Genomic DNA, 20666 nt, shown 5'->3' with positions numbered 1-20666 from the left:
AGCAGAAAACCCCATGGATAGAGCTAGGATATGTTTGGCTCACTCTGAGGCTGGATTGGTGAGGTCCTTAGGAGGTGCAGAGTGGCCCATAATAATGATGTATTTTGTTCTGGGAGGAGCTGCCATTACCCACCAAGGTGCTTGGCACCTCTCAGGGCAGAGTGCTGCTGATGGGCTGTGTTTAAACTCCTCAGCTCCTGCAATGCTGCTTCTCTTCTCATGTGGAGCCTTGTCAGGGGCTCTGATAAACCACTGATCAAAGCTGCCACTGAAGTTCCCCAGCATGAAATGAAACCCTTTTTTCTGAATTTCAGTATCTCTGGCCTACCATCATCTCCCCATTTTCATATCCTGTTTTATCGCTGCAGAAGGATCGCAGCAAAACTTTCATTGTATGGTTTTTACTATATTTTGTTACATTTTTACAGCAGCTTGGGTGAAACTGTTTTCTGCTAGAAGACTGAATGTTGGCTGCAAATGAGAACAGATACACAGTTTGATGGGAAGTCTGGTGTTGATGGAGAAATTAAAATAGGAGCAGTATCTACGTAAAGGAATGAGGGTAGTGGAACAAATTAAACCAGTTTGCAATGAGTTTGGTGTCTGGGGTTTTTAATCCCTAACTGCCACCTTCCCTCTGCCATAAACCCACCTTGGGATGAGATGCAGAGTCTGACTGGCAGGAGCAGATCAGCCCTATGGCCACTTTCTGCCCCTATCTCCTTCTCTGGAGCTGTGACTTTGACTGTTCTCTATTCAGCTCCCAGTTTTATGAAACTTGGGATTAAACTTATTTTCCACATCTTTCCCATCTTTTAGAATTGGTGGAGGTTGGCCAAGAGTTACTGAGGGGAGAAAATGGGGAGAGAGCAGGGTGTGCAGGGTCTTTGTGGGTTAACACTCAAGGCTGCTCTCACTGGCCTGGTTTTCTGTCTGGATACACAAACCGGGGTTTGAACAAAACCCTTTGTTTAAAAATCCTGTGTTTAGATGTTAGAACTGTGTAAGGTTCATTGTCTCACATAGAAACAAACAAACCCTCATTTTAAAGTGTCCTTTTCAGGCAAGTTGTAGTAAGAAAATATGCTTTTTTCTGTGCTTTTACATTACTGCTTCATTGAACTGTTGATAAAAGAGGAAATGTGTTCATTCTGCTTTTCAGCTGTTGGTTTGGGAAATCAGGAGTAGCAAGAAATGAAACTGTTTTAGAGCTGAGTATTGCTTAATATTAAAGATGTGCAAAATAGGAATAAACAAGGTATGAATTGCAAATTGAATCATGGAGGGCTTGGTGTCTTATAAGCAGTAACTGGAAAGATGTAACTGCCTTGTAAAGCTTCTAAAACTGAGGCAAAAGTTAAGTGAGGTTAAATGAAGTGGCTGAGGGCAATGGGAGGATGTTGGCTTTTATTAGAAAGAGGAAAAAGAAATTCAAGTCCTCAACTTTTCCATTAGATTCAGATACCTTGTTCAGGTAAGGGTCAGGGGCTTGATCTTTCAGAAGTAGGTATTTGTGAAAGTTGGAAGTCACATTTGTGTCATCCAGTCCCTGCTCCTAGCCAGTACAAGGCTTGTTCCTTTCAGTGTATATTTATTCCCTCCAGTCTAATTAAACATGTCCCAGTCACTGCTTTTTTATGAAATCACTCAGTAAATGTTCATGTTCTACACTACTTTCCCTGAGTTCTCTGCTTTTAATTCACTGCAGGGATGACCCCTGAATCCTTGCTTGCAGCTCAGGATGAGAGATGTGAGTAATGGAACGGAAAAGGACCTTTTGGAAAATGAGGGGCCATGTTGGGTTTGCTGCAGTTTTATTTAAAATTCAGCATGTTAGGGTACTTTTCTGTCACTGCTGGGTAAAATTGAAGCCACCTTTCCCTCTTCCCTTGCCTTTCTTGCTGGGAGGAGAGAAGCAGGAATGGCTGACTTTAACTAAGGGCTCCTTTGGAGAGCTGCCCAAGGTAGGGCCCATTCCCTGTGGGAGCTGAGCCACGGTCACACAGGAGCCAGTGGAGCTGTGACAGATCTGTCCACCTGCACACGTGGGAAAGGAAAAGCAGGAACTGAGGGCAAATGGAGCAGGAGTCCAAAGAGGGGCAGGCAGCCTCTTTGGTGTCCCTGTGCAGCCGAGCAGGGCAGGGGATGAAAGGTTTGGGAGCCTCTCTCTTCTCCTTCCAGGGATCGTTTGCCCCCCGAGGAGCAGAGGCTCAGGGAGGCTGGGACTGCTCACTCTTGTTTGTTTATGTTCATCTGGAAGAGACGTGAGCAGAGCTGCCTGGGCTGCTTACGGCAAAGGAAATGGATCTCAGGGGGACAATTAATTTTGCTTGACTATTTCTGAGCCAGGTGAAACTGTAAAATGAACCTGTGTCCTCCCCATTGTCTGAAAGGGATGTATTTATTTATTTTACATTTTAATGCACCACTGGCAATTTATGATGTGAGTCTGAATGAATTATTGATAGAATGAAGGTGTATAACATGGGAGATTAATAAAAAGGGTTATCAGACTTCAAAAAGAAAAAGGAAGGAAAAAGCAGAGAGCTGATATTTTAATTAACTGCTCCCTGCCTGCATTGTGATCCCAGAGACATGAGGATTGAGCGCCAGAAGGTAAATCTGGTTGGAAATAAAGTCATTCCAGTCTTGTATTAGAGGTGAGAAATGAGACAGTGCTCCAGTATTCTTGCCATTTGAATAATCTGGGTTGCCGTTTGCAACAGAAAGTGGAGTTATTGGAATTGAGACAGTCTGCAGAGCTCTCATCCCATGATCCCATGCTGCAGAGTAATAGTAGTAAAAGATAATTGCAAATAAAAGATAAGATTTAAAAGATAAATAACAAAAAGAAAAAATATAAATAAATAGCAGAAGTAAATATAAGAATCATAGAAAAGGTTTGAGCTCCCCCTCTCTTAATCCTGTTCCTTGAAGAGGTTAGGCAATTTAGATTCAAACAAAAACCAAACACTTTTGTGTCCTGCTGATTTTTGTCATGGGACTGTTGGACCTTCAGGAGGGCATGGGGACATGGTGACACCTCTGGACTCAGCCACTGCTGCTGAGTGGTTGTGCCCAGCTTCATTCTGCCAAAGGGAGGGAGCACATTTTAAAAATTAGGTTTCTAATGTCTCCAGTATTACACTGGTGTCTCCTTTCTGGATGGAGCTGTGATAGTTTCATTTGTAGATGCCACAACCTTCCCCTAAGAGCAGATAGTAACATTTTACCAGTGAGCTTCCCAGCCAGCAGGAGGGTGCTCTCACTTCAGCTATGCATGGGTATCCTACCAGTGTCAGCATTTCTGGCCATTAAATACACCAGATTCATTACAGCTTGCCTTAAATACCCCAGCAGTGATGTGCAATAGCCAGTTTCACAAGCTTTGGATTTCTGAAAGGAGCCATTCAGGAGAAAGTCTTTTCCCTCTGATAACAGATGTGCAATGTCTTTGGATGATCCTTAGTATGACTGGTGTCTTGTAAAACTCTTGGTTTTTATGGAAATGGTTTTTCTGTCCTATATTAGTCCATAATATATTTCTGAATGGCTGAAGAGAAAATTGAAAATTGTCCATTCCCCCCCCCCCCCCCCCCATTCTCCAGAATCTGGTTCATTTAGCAGCAGAAGGGGAGTAAATGTATGTTCTCTTTGAAAAGTGCATCCTGAGAGGTTGTACAGCTGCTTAGTGTTGCTTTGCAGTGTTTTCCTGCTGGGTGTCTGCTCAGGGAAGCTGCATGTTTTGTGTGCTAGAAAATGAGTGCTTTATTTCAGCCATGGAGGTCTCTCCAGCACCTGACACAGAAATGCTCCATGTTTCCTGTGTGGGCACATGACTGATATTTAACATGACTCCCTTCCTGATAGCAGCTCATGTAGGAAAACAAGAAAGGAAAGTAAAAGATCAAACCCCAGAGGCTCATTTGTTGTGCTTAATGCTTTGAAAATGTTTGCTGGAAGAAGTATTGATGCAGCAATGTGTGTGCACATGACTTGTAAGAGAGAATGGCTTGGCAAGCCCAGGTCTCACTGTGATGAGGGCAGCTAAGCCATGAAATAGGTTGCCCAGGGAGTTTGTGCTGGCTCCGTCTTGGGGTTTTTTTCCTACCAGACTGGATAAAGCACAGAACAGCCTGTCTGACCTCAGAGCTGAGCCAGTCTTGAGCAGGAGCTTGGACTTGGTGACCTCCTGAGGTCCTTCATTACCTGAATTTTCCTGTGATCCTATTAGGCTGTGAGCAGCTTTGCAGGGGGAAAAGACAAATCTCCCTGGCAGCACTTCCTGTGTGAGTTGATGGCTACCAAAGGTAGATCCCAGTTAGCCAAAGAGCATTTCACTTCAGTGTGGTGACACTGAGCCCCAGCCCTTGCTCAGGACTCAGCAGAAAAGCCACTGAAGTCACCACTGCTAAAGCAGTGAGTGAGTGGTGTCACATCAACACTGAGGCCTCAGCCTGAAGGGACCCAACTGAAGTGGAATTTTCTCTTTCTGCCGCAGTGGGAAGATGCTGACTGGAACTGCAGAGCACATGGTGCTGCACCACTGGCACAGAGGAATAGACCAATTAATTGCTTGAGTTCATGTCTTGCATCTTTTTCAAGCCCTAGATTAATGCAAGCAAAGCAAAGAGCGTGGAGTGGTTGACATTTAATGAAATGAATGTTAGTGTTTGAAGGAGTGCTTTATGATCATCTGCTGTGGTGACAGATGTACTAACAAGCCATGAATAGATGGCATAGATAGAAACATTATTATTTAGATTATAGTACTGGAAAGGTGATACTTGTTTGTCTTGCCTGTCTGTAAATCATGCAGCATGCTTTCTGTTCCATGAAGGCAGAAGCTTTTTATAGTAAAAGCCTTAGAAAATTTTCTTGAAAAGGAAGTTTTTTGAATGGCTGGAAAAAGACATGGAAGGGTGATTCCTCATCAAATAATGGAGGAGTAAGAGTTCTAGTGAGAAGAAACAACCATCTATGAGATATGTGGGACTCTGTCATGAAGAGGCAATGTTGAATGTGAAATCAATCCTCTTAGCACAGGGCAACCCATATTGTCCTTGGCGGGGTTGGGTGCAGTGGAGATCTTCTGCACTGTTTGTATTCATGCCAAGTTCTTTCTTCTTTTCTTGCAGCAAAGAAAACTTGTGCTGAGTCAGATTTCACATGTGACAATGGGCACTGCATCCCAGCCAGGTGGAAATGTGATGGGGAGGAAGAGTGTCCCGACGGGTCGGATGAATCAGAAGCAGCATGCAGTGAGTAGCTCAAAGTGGTGTTTCCAGACATGTTCTGCCATCAAAGCACACAGAAACTGAAGCTGTTATTCCCAGCACATGCAGGATGATCTGTCAGTTTATGCTTGTGCTAGAACAGAATTTACAGACACAAAAGATTCAGGTCATTCAAATCACACAGTTTACAAACTTTCAAATGTATCTGTTTTCCAGACTATGATACAGGCAGCGCTGTCTAGTCTGGATTTCTGTCTGCAAGGGAATTGTAAACATCTTGAGCTGCTTGTCAGGCTCATCAGCAGCAGCAGTGGAGAAGTGTCACACTCACCTGGGATCAGGCTTTTTGGAAACTCACATTTGGTGTTTTGCATGGTAACATATTGGGGTTTATCATCACTGCAGACAGCACTTCTGTTATTTCAGAGGAGTTTTGCAGTGTAACTGCATTGCTCAATCTTCGTTTTTTATTTTTCCTCTGATAACAAATGAAAAATGCAGCAGATGAAAGATGAGGAATGTGAAATAACTAAAGCTGAGAGTAAGTGTTACTGCAGGTAACGCCCTTTAAAAACCCAGTAAGTAAAAAGAATATTCTTGATTTTCATGTAGTGCATTTTATAATGGCCTTTTGAGGAGGCCCATTTGTGCTCCATTGTTCTAGAGCTGTGAAGAGTTGTCTGATGTTGAGTTGAAGGGAATCCCAGGGATATTTTAATGAAACTACTTATATGTAGACTTATATTTGTGTTCTTACTTATATCTGCAGATCTGTTCTTGCCAGAGCAAGAAACTAGTACAGGCCATTCTATTGAATTTCCAGTCATGTACTTCACAAATATTCCCATGAGTCAGAAGCAGTGTTGGAGGAAGTATTTTATCAGATCTTGCCAGAATGGGGTACATAAAGGACTTCAAAATCAACCATACTTTTATTTTTAATCATAGTACCAGTCCTACTCTCTCCCTAATTAAGGGAGATGAATGCACTTCTCTTGCATAAAATGAATTGAATCATTTTTGCAGCCACATACAGGCTACAGAAAAAATTACCTCAATAAGTACATTAACATATTTATGTACTGTATTGGTTGGTCTCTCCCCCTGCATCCTCCTTAGTTAAAAGCTGCCTCATTAATGCTACTTCCACTACCTGATTGTCTGGAGGGGGGCTGAATAACTAAGCAGCTTCATTTGCTGCAGTCTCTGCCTGCAAATCTCATGTCAGAGGCCACAGCACAAGCTGTGGATAGGCCAGGCAGCACTGAGATCCCTGATGGTTTTTGTTAATCATCTTCCATCCCTTTTCTACCCATTTCACCTTTCATTTTTATCCCCACTTATTTCATCCTCTGGGGAAATCAGCCTTAAATCTTAAGTATCACAAAAGAAACTTGACCTGAGCCTCCGATTGTTACCATACAGGACTGCTGTCCTCAGAGAAAAGTAATTTGTTCAGATTTTTGTGATTTTTTAAAATATTTTTTTCCTCCTACTTGAAACTTCCTAAGACACCAAAGTCTGTGTTTCTCTGGTGGTTCTTCAGTTCAGAAAAATAGATAGCCCATGAAACATCTTCCTGCAACACAGGAAGAAGTTTGTTCTTGTTCTGTTAAAGGAACTATTGAAGAATGTTGGGTTTTCCTTGTCATTTGGCCCATTACTGTAAAAGGCTTGACTCTTCATCTTTGTAAATGTTATTTAAGATGAGGCTGTAATGACATAAAATGTAGTGGCAGGCAGAATGTATAGATGGACATTCCTGTATGATACTTCTCTCCAATCCTATTTTCTTTCTCCCTGATGAAATCAAGGCTGGACTTTCTTCCTGTGTCAAGAGGTGACGGCAGGGCCTGTGATTGTCTCATTTTCCTGCTTAGAAATGCAGCACAGCCCTGTGGAGGGGCCTGCCCTGCAGAACTTCCCTAGGGAAGGGGCAGGTTGGGAAAGAAGAGATTTCCCACCTCTGTTGAGATCAAACTGCTTTATAAAATCAATGGCTCTCAGACAGGTCCATAATTGCCAGCACCTCTGCCAGGACCTGGGGTTATTCCTCAGTTCATGCAGCACTGGGACATTGTCCACAGTCCAGTCAATCCAGGGAGTTTAAGAGCGTTAATAATGCTGACTGTTGCATTTTAGGAGTACTTCCAGCTTAGAATGTGGTGAAAACAAGGCTGTTCCTCTCAGCATCTAGCCACCTGCTTAAATGGCTTTTTATTTTCTGAATAAAAAAAAGCCACACTTTTGTGGTGTGTTTTTAAATACAGTTTGTGCTCTCTTACTGGTAGTTAGAGATGTTGTCTCTTATGCTTGGTTGAAGGTAACAGTTTCTGGGGTTTGGTTTGGTTTTTTTGGGGCTTTTTTGGGGATTTTTTTTTTACAGAACCAAAGTTGTACTTTGGTTTTTCTGTTTCCCCAGTCACTGAAGTTCTCAGCTTTGTACCTAACAATATCCTCTCTAGGGACATTAGCCATTCCCAGGTGTTCAGGACAGCATGACCTGTGTCCTGTTGGATAGGTGAGATGGCATCACAGCTGGCCTGATTTCTGCTGGACCTGTGATGTCTGCACTTTTTCTGCTATTTATGCAATTATTATTTTTTAACTGTGTTCTTCAAGCACTGAATGTGTCTGGGAGTGGTGGCTGTAAGGGTATCTCATGAGTCCCCCTGAATCCTCAGCTGGTGAAATCTCTAGGACCTCTCCCTGTTGTGAGTTCTGATTCTAGTTGAAGGTTGGTTAGTTTCTAGCATGGACTGATTTCAGAGGAGATGGTTACCCAGGCTATTGCTTTGAAATGGCTCATTGTAAATAAGAAGCTGCTTATATTTCTTCATTTTTCTGCAAGACAGGTCTCTGGCAGAAGATTTTTGGTAGCTCACATGTACTCTACATTAGAGAGCCCACCATATGCAGAGCCCTGGCCCTGTTTTTCATTACTGCCACTAAAAGCAGCCCAGCATGGCTTGGTGATACCCTGGGGCTGTGGTGCAGCCACTGCTGATATTCACAGGCTCTGCTTATGAGTATGGAAAGATTCCTCACCTTTTCCTTACCCAGCTTCTTGGAGCTCAGAGAGGGGGAAGGGAAGTCATTTTTCTGACTGAGCTAACAGAGACCTTCAGCAAAATGAATGTTATCCACCTAATGATGTTCCAGCACAGGTACTGAATCATTCTGGTTTTTATATATAAGCAGGAAATTTTAAATTTCCCTCTGAAGAATTTAGGTTATTTAATCAGTGACTTAGGCAAAAGAAAATTAAAATCTCAAGAGAAAAATAAAAACAAATGCTAACAATCAGTAACAGTGATGGGAACACAAAGGGATAGAGCAAGTGAAAATCTAAGCTGGCAAACTCTTGCCTTAGGACATTGTATATATAATGAGATCAAGGAATGCAGAGAACATAAACTCACCACTTATTTCTTTTTCAGATATGTGACATTCTCCTGTTTAAGAGCAGAAATTATTGTACAGAAAGGTACAGGGTGTTAGAGTGTAGGATGTTAAGAGGATGAAAAGGAGACTGGGAAACCTAATTCATACAGCATTTAATAGGGGAATGATTTAATAGGGCAGGTTTAATAAGCAGCAGTTCTGGAAATAGATTTTAAAATGGAAGTGGAATATAAAATCAAACCCTGAATGTTGGTTTGAAATACAGCACCAGTTCAGGCACTTCTTTCTTATTTTGAAGTACATGTCATGAGTGCTTCAGGAAGATGTATCCAAACTTGACAGTTATATTTTTAATGGGTATTTTCCATGGTACCAGGCACTCTGTGTGCTGCTGCTGTGTGTGCTGATCTCTCTCAGTGCTGGTCAGCTCTGCCCTCATTTCCTATTAAGTTGCCCAAATGTAAAATGCTGCTGTTGGTAGCATTGATGGTATCGTTCAGCCCCAAATGCACAATCCTCTCCCAGCACTCTGTTCAGCCCAAAGGATATTATGTCTCTATTATTCTTCTTTGATGCAGATCTCCTGCATGACTGAGTGGGTTTGGTGACATTACTGTGCTTTTGTGGAAAAGGACTTAATAAACTGTTCTCTGCCCTTGGAGAATTTTTCCTAGAGAAGGGTGGAGTGTTCCTTTCAGGGCATCACGTACACTGGGCCATTGAATTCAAGCAGCAAAAGAAAAAACTAGGCCAAATCAGCCAGGCACAGCCAGATACCCAGTTTTGGGACCTGGGGCAGTAAAGAAAGCTTTTTTTTTTTCCTTTTATTTTTTTTAATTTGTTTTTCTTTTTTCCCCAAGGTTAAGAGCAGATCTGTTGGTATAAATGTGATAAGATGCAGGGGCATTGCAAGTGCAGTGGAACATGTAAATTAAGGGCTGTTCTGTTGGACTAATCTGTTAGAGATCATTTAGGGAATTGAACATGGTGATGTTAATGCCAGATGTACAGGTGTGCATTTTAACAACACTCCAACTGCACCAACTGGCCACAGCCAGCATGAAATACAGCCCTGTCCCCCTGGCACTGTCCCTGCTGGGCCTTTGGGAGCACTGCTGAACTGCAGCAGCTGAGGACCCCATCTGTAAAGCAAATATAGGACAAGGTACTGGATGTGGAAACACTTCTAGAGCCACAGGATCCTCCCAGAGACAAGGCACAAAAGTGGCAGTCTCATTTCCCAGGTGCCCAGACTGCTTTGTAGAGCTAGTGATGAAAGCTTTGATTTGTCAATGTGATCAAATTTATTGAGACAAAGTAAAATGAAAACCGCCATGATCATTTCTCCATAAAGTCATGGAATAATTTGGACCTTTGGGAGTCATCTAGTCCAATTCCTTGCTCAAACTGGACCCCTGTCCTCATGTCTGACCACCCCTATTAATGGAAAAAATCCCTTTATCTTGAGAGACTTTCCTTTGCTGCAGCATGTGTCTGTCACCTCCCATCCTGTCACAGTGCTCCTCCAAGAACAGTCTGGCTCCATCTTCACTATCCCCTCCCATTCTGGAGTTGAAGGCAGCAATGATATCTTCCTTTAACCTTCTCTTCTGTTGGCCAAACAAGTGCTGGTCCCCCAGCCTCTCCTTGTTTGTAATCTCTCATTTCAGATTATTTTGTCAGATTAATTGGTAATGATGCAATTCTGTAATGGAGGATACAGGTTTTGCTTTGTTCATTCACCTCCATCAGAACTTTATCACATCCAAAATACAACTTGAACATTAATTCATTTCTCTGGTTTTAAGATACCACTTAGCTCCCAGGTCTACTGTGCAGATGGTTCCAGACTCCTGAGAACTCCTTTTCCATGGGAGTGTTTAACAGTGGAGATGGACAAGACCTTTTGAGCTCTGTCAGCAGACCTGTAGTTCCCTGGCCATGGTGGCTTACATTCCCTTTTATTCTAAATGTAGGTGATTCTTCAAATTCTCACAAAAGGACCTTTACCCTGCTTGAACCCTCCCATCTCAGCCCAGTGCTCCCCAGATGCCTCTGGATCCACAAGCACTGCCCCTGCCTGGGGTGCCTCAGGTGTGTCCTGATATCAGAGCAGCCCTAAGCCGAGCTCAATATCCCAGAGGATCCTCAGGGGCCAACACGAGAAGTCTGTGACAGAATAAGGAACCAAATCCAGTTCTTCTGGCATCCTGTTCCTTTTCTTGGAGCGTGAAATTATTCTTTTTACATCAAAGGAAATTCAGCAAACTCAAAGCTGAGCAGTTTATCTCCAGTAGTGGGATAACTTTGTCTGTGGCTTGTGGGCAGTGAATTACATCTCCTTTTTGATGATGATTACATGGCTTTGGTGATCTCAGCATTTTACTTACCTAAAGATGTAAATGAATTTAGGATTTGTAATGACTGTGCTGCAATTCTACCAGTACTGAAAAGTTTTAAGTAATACCTACACGAAGTGTGTTTTTCCTTTATGGGAATGTGTTTAGAGCTTGTCTCAGCAGTGACCTTTGCAGAGGGCTGACCAAGTTCTGTAGGAATACCAACTGAAAAAACCTACTGGGTCTGGTCTAATGTTTGTGATGTTCTGCTCTTAAGCAGCGTTACCTTGTGAGGGAGTCACTTTTTCATGCAGCATTGTCTGCTTGGACATTTGCAGTGTTTCCATCCCCCAGATCAATTTTGAGCTTTCGCTTGTTGTTGACGGCTACAAAGTTTAAATACCAGCATTTAAACATTCTCCCTATTGGTCTAATGGGTTCATGCAGTTTATAGACAGCAGTGGTCATAAAAGAGTTGGATGCTGCCTTTTTATGGCTACAATTAATCTTGCAGTTATTTCAATAGGAGAGAATAGCAGGGAAATTAAAGTTGAGTGTATGAAGCTCTTGTACATGTAATTATTTAACAGGCTATAAATATTGAACTACTAAAAGTGTAAAAGTTTTTCAGAAATATCAAATAGCTTTTCATTGCTTGGTGCTTTCGTCTTTTCCATTCTCTTGCTGCCTGCCTTCTGAAATTCAGATTACCTGATTTTTATATTTATCCTTTTGTTTGTTTATTGAGGGAAGGATGCAGGAATCACAGTTGTTGAACTGTTATGGCTGATGTGAAAAGGAAATAATTTCTGGGAAAAAGGCAAAACATAATTTGCAAACTGAAATGTTTTAACTGAGTGAAGCAGTATTGCAGTACAAGAACACAGCCCTTTTCACATCAGCCCTTTTTTAAATGGGTGAATGATGGTGTGAGGAAATTATGGTGTGAGGAAAATAAGCGAATATCAAATGACTTTATCTTAACATTACTGACATTAAAATAGCTTCTGCATTTTAGTGTCATAATGAACTTTATATTGAGGCTGTGTTTCCTTGTTCTACCACCTTTTCTTTAATGGGTATTTTTCTCCTCTCTCTCCATTCCCTCAGTTGTAGGATCCTGTTTTCATTCCCTCCCACTGAAACCTTTTGCAGTTTTAATAAGGGTCTCATGACACTCCATCCTGCTTCCTTTAGGATTAGGATCACGATTAAGACTGGTTTAATATGCAGTCTCTGCATGCTTTGGTAGGTAATTCCTGTAATTTAAGCCTTGCACTGGAGATTTTTAATGCCTGCAATGCTTTCAGTGAGATTCTGCTGTGGGGTGAGGGTCAGAGCCAGCACTGCCTGCACGTGTGAGAGTGGTGTGGATCCTCCCTGTGCCTTTGTGGGATGCACTGTGAGCCAGTATCAAGGCTTGGCTTTAGCATTAGCTCCAGCCTCCTTTCTAGGGACACTGTGTTCATGACTATATTTGAAGTGACACATTTCAGCTGACCTTTTTTATCTTGTGTTTTAACCTACTACAACACATTACAAATCCTTTGCATTAAAATGCAGAGAACTGAGTGCTTTGTTAGAGCACACATTAGGCTCATGCCAGTTCTTGCACCCTTTTTCTGGCCTGCACTCATCATCTTCCCCTGTCACTGGAGCTCTCTAAGTTGTATGAAACTGTGATTCTCTGTTTTGGCAGAGGTTACAAACATAACCACACTTCTCTTTTTTTCCTGTACAGGGATTAACATGTGTGACACGTTTGACAATCAATTTCATTTCTAGCCGTTGTGTGTGCAATGATACATGTGTGTTGAGAAATGCACACAGACACACAGAGAAAAGAGCAATTGGTCATTCTAGTATTTCACCAGTTATCTCAGCCCCATGTGGAGTGGGACTGAGAAATAGCAATTAACATACTGAATTCCACTGGAATTTGCATTGCTGCTTCACAATTCCTGCCTCTAGACATGTTGCAAGTATCAACCTTGGAGCTAAGTTGTGAGAACCAGCAGGGATGTTTGTAATGAAGTCAAGGTGTAGGTGGTTAGGGACAGTCTTTTCTTCCCAGCCACGGGTCTACACATCAGTGTTCTTGTGCAACAGCCCGAACACATTCAATTAAAATTGCCTTCCAAGCTGCCTGTTCCATCCTCTAAAAAAGAAAACAGGTGGGGGTTTCTTTGTATGTATAAAAAAGATGAAATGTTCACTCTGAGATAAGAAACACAATTATTTAATAGCACCAGAGCCTTTTCAGACTTACTTTCTTTCACACATAAAAGGATGAGGACATACTAGAATTTATTAAATCTATGCTTATCTACTGAATCCTTTTTTTTTCCCCTGAGTTCTTCATGTCCTCTTGGTTGCTTTTAGCAGCATTTCACTTGTCAATACCTTTAAAACCTCAGAAGAGTTGTCACTTTAGCATGGAAAAAACAGCATCTCCCCTTGGTAAGAGCCTGGACCTTGGTGCAGCAATATCCTCACTGTGGCCATGGAGGTGCAGTGAGGGATGGTCTCCCTGCAGCTGCTGGAGCTGGGCTGGGACACTGCACTCAGATCTTCCTTTGTGGCATGAAGTTTTGGGAAGTCCTGAATGCTGTTTGTTTTATTCAGTCCTGTTGTATACAGAGAGGAGATACTGTCCTGGAAGATATGAGGTGAAATACCAATGCTGCACCATCCTCAGGCAAGCTTTTAATTTTAATTTTAAAAGTACAGACTTCAGGAAGCAGGGAAAAGTGTTTTACAATGAATTCTGCCAGTGTCCTGGAGACCTGTATAATTTTTCTTTCTATGATTTTATCACTCATCTTGGCAGGTTTCATTATGTTTGCTCATCGAGGGACCTTTTGTGCCTTTATTTTCCCTCGTGACAAAAGGAGCACTTTTGCATCCATAATCTCTTTTACAAATAGGTCTCGTCTCAATGCTGCTCAACTCCTTTATCCTTTGTACAGTTTTGTCCCCCTAGCATTCTGTGGGGCCTTTTCCTCCCTGTTTTGATTGGAGTTGGAATAATCTCAGTGAACAAGAGAGAGAAAGTGAGCCTGGGAGGAAGGGGAGAAGGAGCAGCTGCTGACACCTTGTTGTAATAATATTTCAGTTTTTCAGAGGAGGAACTGAAAAGTTTTTCTGCTTATCAGTTACCTATAAGTGTAATTTCCACTGTTTGGAAGTTACACTTAGAAACAGCATCTTAAGTAACTCGCTTCAGCTGAAAATGACGGGGAAGAAATCAAGATAAAAAGCTATTGGTAAGATTTTCTAATCTGTTAGATTTCCCAGAGTACACCAAGCTTTTGTATAGTGTTTGTAAAATGAAAAACCCACCCTGTAATAGTAGATTTAATTAAATGAATCTGTGAGGAAAAATTAAAGTGGGCTTTGGAAGAGGCAATTCAAATACCTCAACTATTTTATCTCTAGTCAGATACAATGTTTTGTTTTTTACAAAGAAAAGCACGTCCACGCTTCTTCTAGTAGGGCTTTTGATTATTTTAATCAATGGTTTCTTTCCAGCTTGCACAATATGTTTACTTCTAAGAAACAGCAATGCTGTGGAAGATCACAATAGAACTATCTATGTTTTTTCTCATAATTAAAGTTCTATTCTGTTTCCATAATTACCTGATGTGAAACCTGGAAAAATGGTTCCTGATTCATTATATTCAAGCCAGACAGTGAACTAAACAGCTCTTCAGGGATTAAAGAAACATTGTCACCCTTAAAATCACATTTTTAAGCTCCCTTTTGCACATAACTACTCTACTACCAGCCCATTCTAAATTGTTCTTCTGTCCAATAACCAACAAGCACTTAAACCACCAACTTAAATCACAATTTGTAATTTCGGCACCAAGAGGTGCTTCAGGAAAGGGGTCCTGTAATAGCAGCGCCAGTTTCCTTTGTAATTAAGTAATTGTGTTTGCAGTGTAATTAAGCAATTGAGTTTGCAGCAGGGCATTGCTGAAGCCAGTGGGGTTCTGCCCAGGCTGTGCAGCTGCCTTCTGGCACAGAGCTTATGGCTGTGCTGAGGTTACAGGGGGCTGGCAGAGGGATTTGCTATCAGGACAGACTGGAGAGAAGCAAGAAGAACAAGGAAACTGAGGAATAGCAGGAGGAGTGGAACAGATTAAAGTAAGGTCAGAGGGTCCCTCATCTGACACCAGGTGTGGCTTGAGTGTCACCCTTCATATACAGAGATAATTGTATTAATTATAATTAATTAATTATAGTTACGGCACATTGGGCAAAAGCAGCCTCTGAAGGTGGGTTTGAAGAAGAGCATGCCCAGGAAATGTGGGAGGATGCCCTGTGCAAAGGGCAGGGTGAGCAGCAGTGCAGGTGGGAGGGTGAGGGGAAGGGCTGGGAGAAGCAGGAGTCTGTGCCAGTGGTGGAGCACTCCTGGTTCTGTGCTGCCCCTGTGCTGAGGCCGTGGTAGGAAATGAAGATTTCGGTGTGTGGTTCTCAGGGGACTTGCAGGACATCTTGCCATAAAGTCCTGGAGCTGCAGGTCTGGCAGCCAAGAGCCAGGTCTGGCTTTGTTCTGGCTCTGCTGCTGCCTTGTGGTGGGGCCAAGGTGACTGATGTGGTTAAAAGCATCCCCATCTGCAAAGGAACTGGTGTCATTTTGTCAAGGCTGCTGCTGTGTCATCAGAACTGGGTGATTGGAGTATGTCTGATTATATTCCTCTCTGACAGACACCAGCTAATAGTAAGGCTATAAATTGTGATTGGATTTTTCCTTTGGGTTAAAAGCTTTTTACTGTGACTCTTGTTGGTCTAATTTCTTGCCAGGTTTTTTTGTTAACTGAGTAAAAGTTGAGCACGTGGGACATTTTAAGTTGACTGTTGCTCTTCCACAATCCCTTACTGAAATTCTTCATCCACAACTCTTTAGTAAGATACTTTCTTAAGCACTGTTTTCCAAGAAGTGTAGGTAAGGAGTAAAGCCTAGATGTTCACAAGCACACCAGGAAATATCTATAGGATCCAGCCTGAGACTTCTGAAAGAGATTGTCAGTGTTTAAATGCACCCTTTGGGATGCTTCAGTGTAGGCAACAGCTTCTGAGGTGAATGCTCTAAATTAATGGATTCTGGGAAGCAATTCCTTCTGCAGACTCTGCTTCTGTAGTGGTGGTTGGAAAGGGGGCATCTGGCCATGCCTGTGCTTTGCTAACATGTGTACATGCATCAGTAGCTCAGTGAAGGCAGTGAGGTGCACAGGCTCTGACCAAAACTGAGCTTAAGCAACTTCTTCAAAGCCATCCATGGGAATGTTTGAAAAAGAAGTGGGAGTTATGAATCTGTGTAGCCTTTAGGCACAGATCATCTCTCCCATATGTGCTCTCAGATTTTGCCTTTGCTGTTCTACTGCCTGCTGTAGCTGGATTTTATTGTCCTGAAATTTAAAGGTCACTGTTGTTACTTCCAGCTTCTGTTAGACCGGGAGCATGGATTTTTGGGATGTGGAGAAGTCAGCCCATCATTGCAGAATGACCTTGTCTCAGTCATGCTCCATTGCTTAGTGTGTCTTGAGCTATTCCTTGTAATGTTTTGTGAGCTGGAAATCTTGATTGAGAAGCTTTAAAGAGAAGTTTTTAGGCAGAAGTGTATGTCAGGATTATGGAGAAAATTGAGAATTTTCATTGTTCTTTTTTTTCCTTCCTTTCATTGTTACATGTGTGGGTGTAAACATTATACCTTGTTTTACTTGAAATGTAGAATTGTCCTTTGAAATGGTACTTGGAATGCAAACCAGAAGAAAGAATAGATCTAAACTGCTGGTGGCCTCAGATTGGTGGTGGCCAGAATTCTGAGCACAGTTTGAGTCCTAATGCACAAGATTTCTGTTTATTTAACAGTGGCCTTTGCATTGTGCTTGTACATAACAACTCCCATCCACCCCTCTGAGTTCTGCTTTACAGTTTCTTTCCACAGAGTACTGAGTAAGGAATTTCCATGTGTTTCTGTTTTCTTTATGAGATTAGAGCCCATGATATTCTCAGCATATGGTATGAAATATTTATTATTGTTTTTAAAGGCTGATTTTAGGAGACAGTCTGTGATGTGACTGCATTTAGTAACATAAATGAAAGTCCCTTTCTTTTTGCATATATTTAAGAAGCTATGAGGAGTTAGTCATGGTGAGTTCTAAATACCAAGGAGACGACCACTGTGAAAACATTTCTAAAGGAAGTAGCTTCAAGCTATAGAGTGATGTTTAGAAAAGGCCAATTTAAACTAAATAAAAATGTAATCCCTGTTATACATAATAAATGAAGAAGAAATCTCTAAAATTGTGTAAAAGAATTAAAATAAAAACATATCTGGGATTCAAGTTCCTGCAAAAAGTGTATTCAATGACTATGCAAAATCAGGGAGGAACTTCAGAACTGTGGGGTCATTTCTTTACTTTACATAGCCTAACAACAATTTTGCATATTCTCCTCCTTCTCTTGGATTTTTTTCATTCATCTCCTATGGTTTTGGTTTGAAAAAGCAGGTTTTTTTTCCAGAGTGTAAAGCAGCTGCCACTGGAAGCTGTCGTGTAACTTATGTTCCAGAAGGAGTGAATGTGTCCCTATCTGCTCATCAAATATTTTGAGAACAAGGGCTGATGTTTCTGGCTTTCAAGACACATTTTCTCTCCTCCTGAGCCAAATGAAAACTTTCCAGAGCTCAACACATGTGCTGACTTACTCCTCTGTACTGTAATCACTTAAGCACTTTCCCAAACTCCAGAGACCTGGAGAGATCAAAACTGGCTGGATGGAGAGAGTGGAGAGGTTTGAGAGGGGAAGGAGGAGCAGCAGCCTTGAGAGCGATGGTTCAGTGCATGGTTAATGCAGCCAAGTATGACACGAGCCAGTGCACACAGCAGTGCATGCAGAAATTTCTCTTTAAAAGCACAATTACTGAACCTGGAGCTCCAGCACATTGTGTAGAGTGCAGTGGTTGTCAGCTAAAACAAAATAAGAATGGACCTACACTGCAGAGAGACTGGGCTGACCAAGTCATGTTGTTCTGTTGACTGAAATTCAGCAAGAGGCACCACGTGTTCTCTTCTGTAACAGAATCTGTTTGCTTTTCTCTATAACCTGGGGCATTGAGACTGGGTACATGCTGGAATCTGGATCCTGGGGTGACTTGTAGGCTGGATTTAATATTTTGTGTGGCCCCACAATGTTACCTGTATTGAAAATGTAATCAAGCAATATATTTGAACATTGTTACCAGCACATTTCTCCAGGCAATAGTCAAGCAGGAATCAGTTTGAAACAGGAGGAAAGGAGTATTTTATTTTGATGATTTCACTCTTGTTTTGGATTGTGGTTTTTGTTGGTTTTGATTTTTTAACTTAACAGAATGAAGCACTCTTTAGGTATCCAGACATTTTTCATAGTAGTTGCTTTTTAGGGGTGAAGCAAGAGAATATTTCCTTATCATTCTGAAGGTTATATTGGTTCAGCTCAGCCTTTGTATTAATTCCAGCTGGGGATCATGAGAAATGTGTGTTGCTGCAGGACTGAACTGTAATTGTGACACGGATCAAAAGCTCTGCCAGGCTGTTCTTTCGCTCTCCTAAAGCAGATTAGCAGCCTGGCATCTGTTTTCTTTGGGGAAGAAGGCAGAGATGCCCAGAGAGCAGAGGAGCTGCCTCACAGCTGCCTTTGTGCCTTCAGTGAAGTGCCTGTGCCTGCCATCGTGCCGTGTCCCTGATGTGGGCAGGCAGGGCTGGTGGCTTTGGTGGCTTCTGGCTGCTCCTGGCTTTGGGCTGGTGCTTTGGGTCTTGGGGCAAAGCTCTTCAGTCTGCCAGAGCCTTTCCCCATGAGCTCCATGTGCCTTCACTCCTGCAGCTGCCAGCTGGGACAGACCTACATAAAGACAGCTCTGCCTCATTGTCAGAGGAGGCTTTGGAAAGGTTGGGCTCTCTGAGTGCAGTTATTTAAAGTTCTTGAGTCCCTCAAGTCTTAGGTGGCTGTGTAGGAAATTCTAGCTGACCTGCATAGGAAATGAGGTGTACTTTCAACCTGAATGTCATAAGAATTACTTTACCTAGACCAAGTGCAATCTTACCTACTACACAGGTAACAGAACTTGGTCTCAGAGATTATTCTGCTTCTTTTAGTTGTGGTAGGTTGGAAAGAAAGTCTTCCTGCTGAAAGCATTAAAAAATCATGCAGCAACCCTTAAGAACCACGTTACACTGTACTTCTGTGAGCTTTTCTCCTGCTTGCTCTGTGGGTGGGATTCCTGCAAAGTTCAGTCATTGAGTTAGCAAATACTTCAGGAGCATCAGAACTTGTGAATTTGATTTCTCTTCCATCCCTGACTCCTGTTCCTTTATGTCCTGGGCTTGACTGACTCTTTGGTGCATAAGAGAGTAAGAATTCCAATTAAAAGTTTCCCCAGTTTCTTCGTGCATGGATTGTCATCCAGTGCAGGCTGGGCTTTTGATGCAGCCTTTTCTTTTGTCAGAGCATTCTGCCCTGCCACGTATTTTCACTGAAGATATAAATTTTCCCCTCAGGATATCATATATTTTTGTTATTTTATTCAATTTGGCCACCATATTTGGGTATGAGGATAGAGAAGCAGATTATTGGGGGGAGGCATTAATTGTATATGGAAACTTTGTTTCTGTAGGAAATTTGTGTAAGAATCCATAATATTGAGAGTTGAAATTATTACAGTCTAGATACAAGGGGGAGTTAGGTAATAAATTCATTGAATAAGGAAAGCCAGGACCAAGCAGGAGAATTTTGTGGCCAGGTATAGGAAGGATTGTAAGGAATTCTTTAGCTGTAAGAAAAACAAATCCATATAGTGTGATACTGATCAATGAGAGTGCAAGTATAGGCTGCAGTGACAGAAACGGAGTAAATACTGAAAGTATTTCTAATTTCTGTTCAGAAGGAAGAGGAAGGAGTTGCATTTGCACATTTAATGCCATTCCTGCTATCAACAGCAGCTATTAAAGGTTTAGCTTTTAAAGCAGAAGCACTGACAAACTCTCATTGAGGGACACAGTCAGTTTTCTCAGCTTTCTGATCTGTATTTCCTGTATTGCTTTTTCCTTTTTTTTTTTTTGAACTTGCATCACTGTTTTTTGTAGATATTGGAACACTGGTGGAAGTTTCAGTAAGTTAGTAAAAGCTGTATTTTTAGGGTGGTTTAAAAGGTTAAACAGAGCACAGTACAGAACCTGCTGCAGGAGGTCTGCAGCCCAAACCTGGAGTTCCTGACTGCTACAACAATAACAATTCAACTCCAAAGCTGTGTGTGCTTAACTGGCTGTTGTTAGTTTTGGACAAAACCACAGAGAGCCTGATAATGGAACATAATACATCAAGATTTAAAAAAAAAAAAAAAAAGAAAAAAAAATCAGTGTCAACATGTTAGGGAAAACAAGAGTTGTGTCACTTCTCAGTAGTTCTTGATTGAATCATGACCTTGTTAATAAGATACTGTGAATTTTAATAAGCTTCTGTGTGTATTTTGTGATATGTGATTTGACTTAAACATAAAGGTTAGAAAAATGTAGTTTACAGCATAATTAGAGGTTGTACTAAGCAAGCTGAAGAGCAGGTGGTTGAGAGGTGGTAAAAGACATGGGCAGCTGCTGTAAGGTGGAAAGGTTATTAGACAAGGGGCTGTGAACAACCTTAC

General features: G+C 41.8%; 1 protein-coding gene across 3 annotated transcripts in view; it reads left to right on the top strand.

Annotated features, from left to right (window-relative positions):
- Positions 1 to 20666, top strand: part of LRP8 (LDL receptor related protein 8) — a 171179-nt gene that overhangs the window by 100577 nt on the left and 49936 nt on the right. For all 3 annotated transcript variants that reach the window (XM_071436758.1, XM_071436757.1, XM_071436759.1), the window contains one exon: positions 5139 to 5261. In XM_071436758.1, the coding sequence (XP_071292859.1) occupies positions 5139 to 5261 (123 nt within the window). The remainder of the gene's footprint in view (positions 1 to 5138; positions 5262 to 20666) is intronic.

This window comes from Agelaius tricolor, unplaced genomic scaffold (assembly GCF_023055355.1).
Source record: "Agelaius tricolor isolate 1412-34295 unplaced genomic scaffold, bAgeTri1.0.p SCAF_11, whole genome shotgun sequence".
NCBI lineage: Eukaryota > Metazoa > Chordata > Aves > Passeriformes > Icteridae > Agelaius > Agelaius tricolor.
The sequence above is the reverse complement of the archived record's forward strand: the minus strand, read 5'-3'. Positions and strand labels throughout refer to the sequence as shown.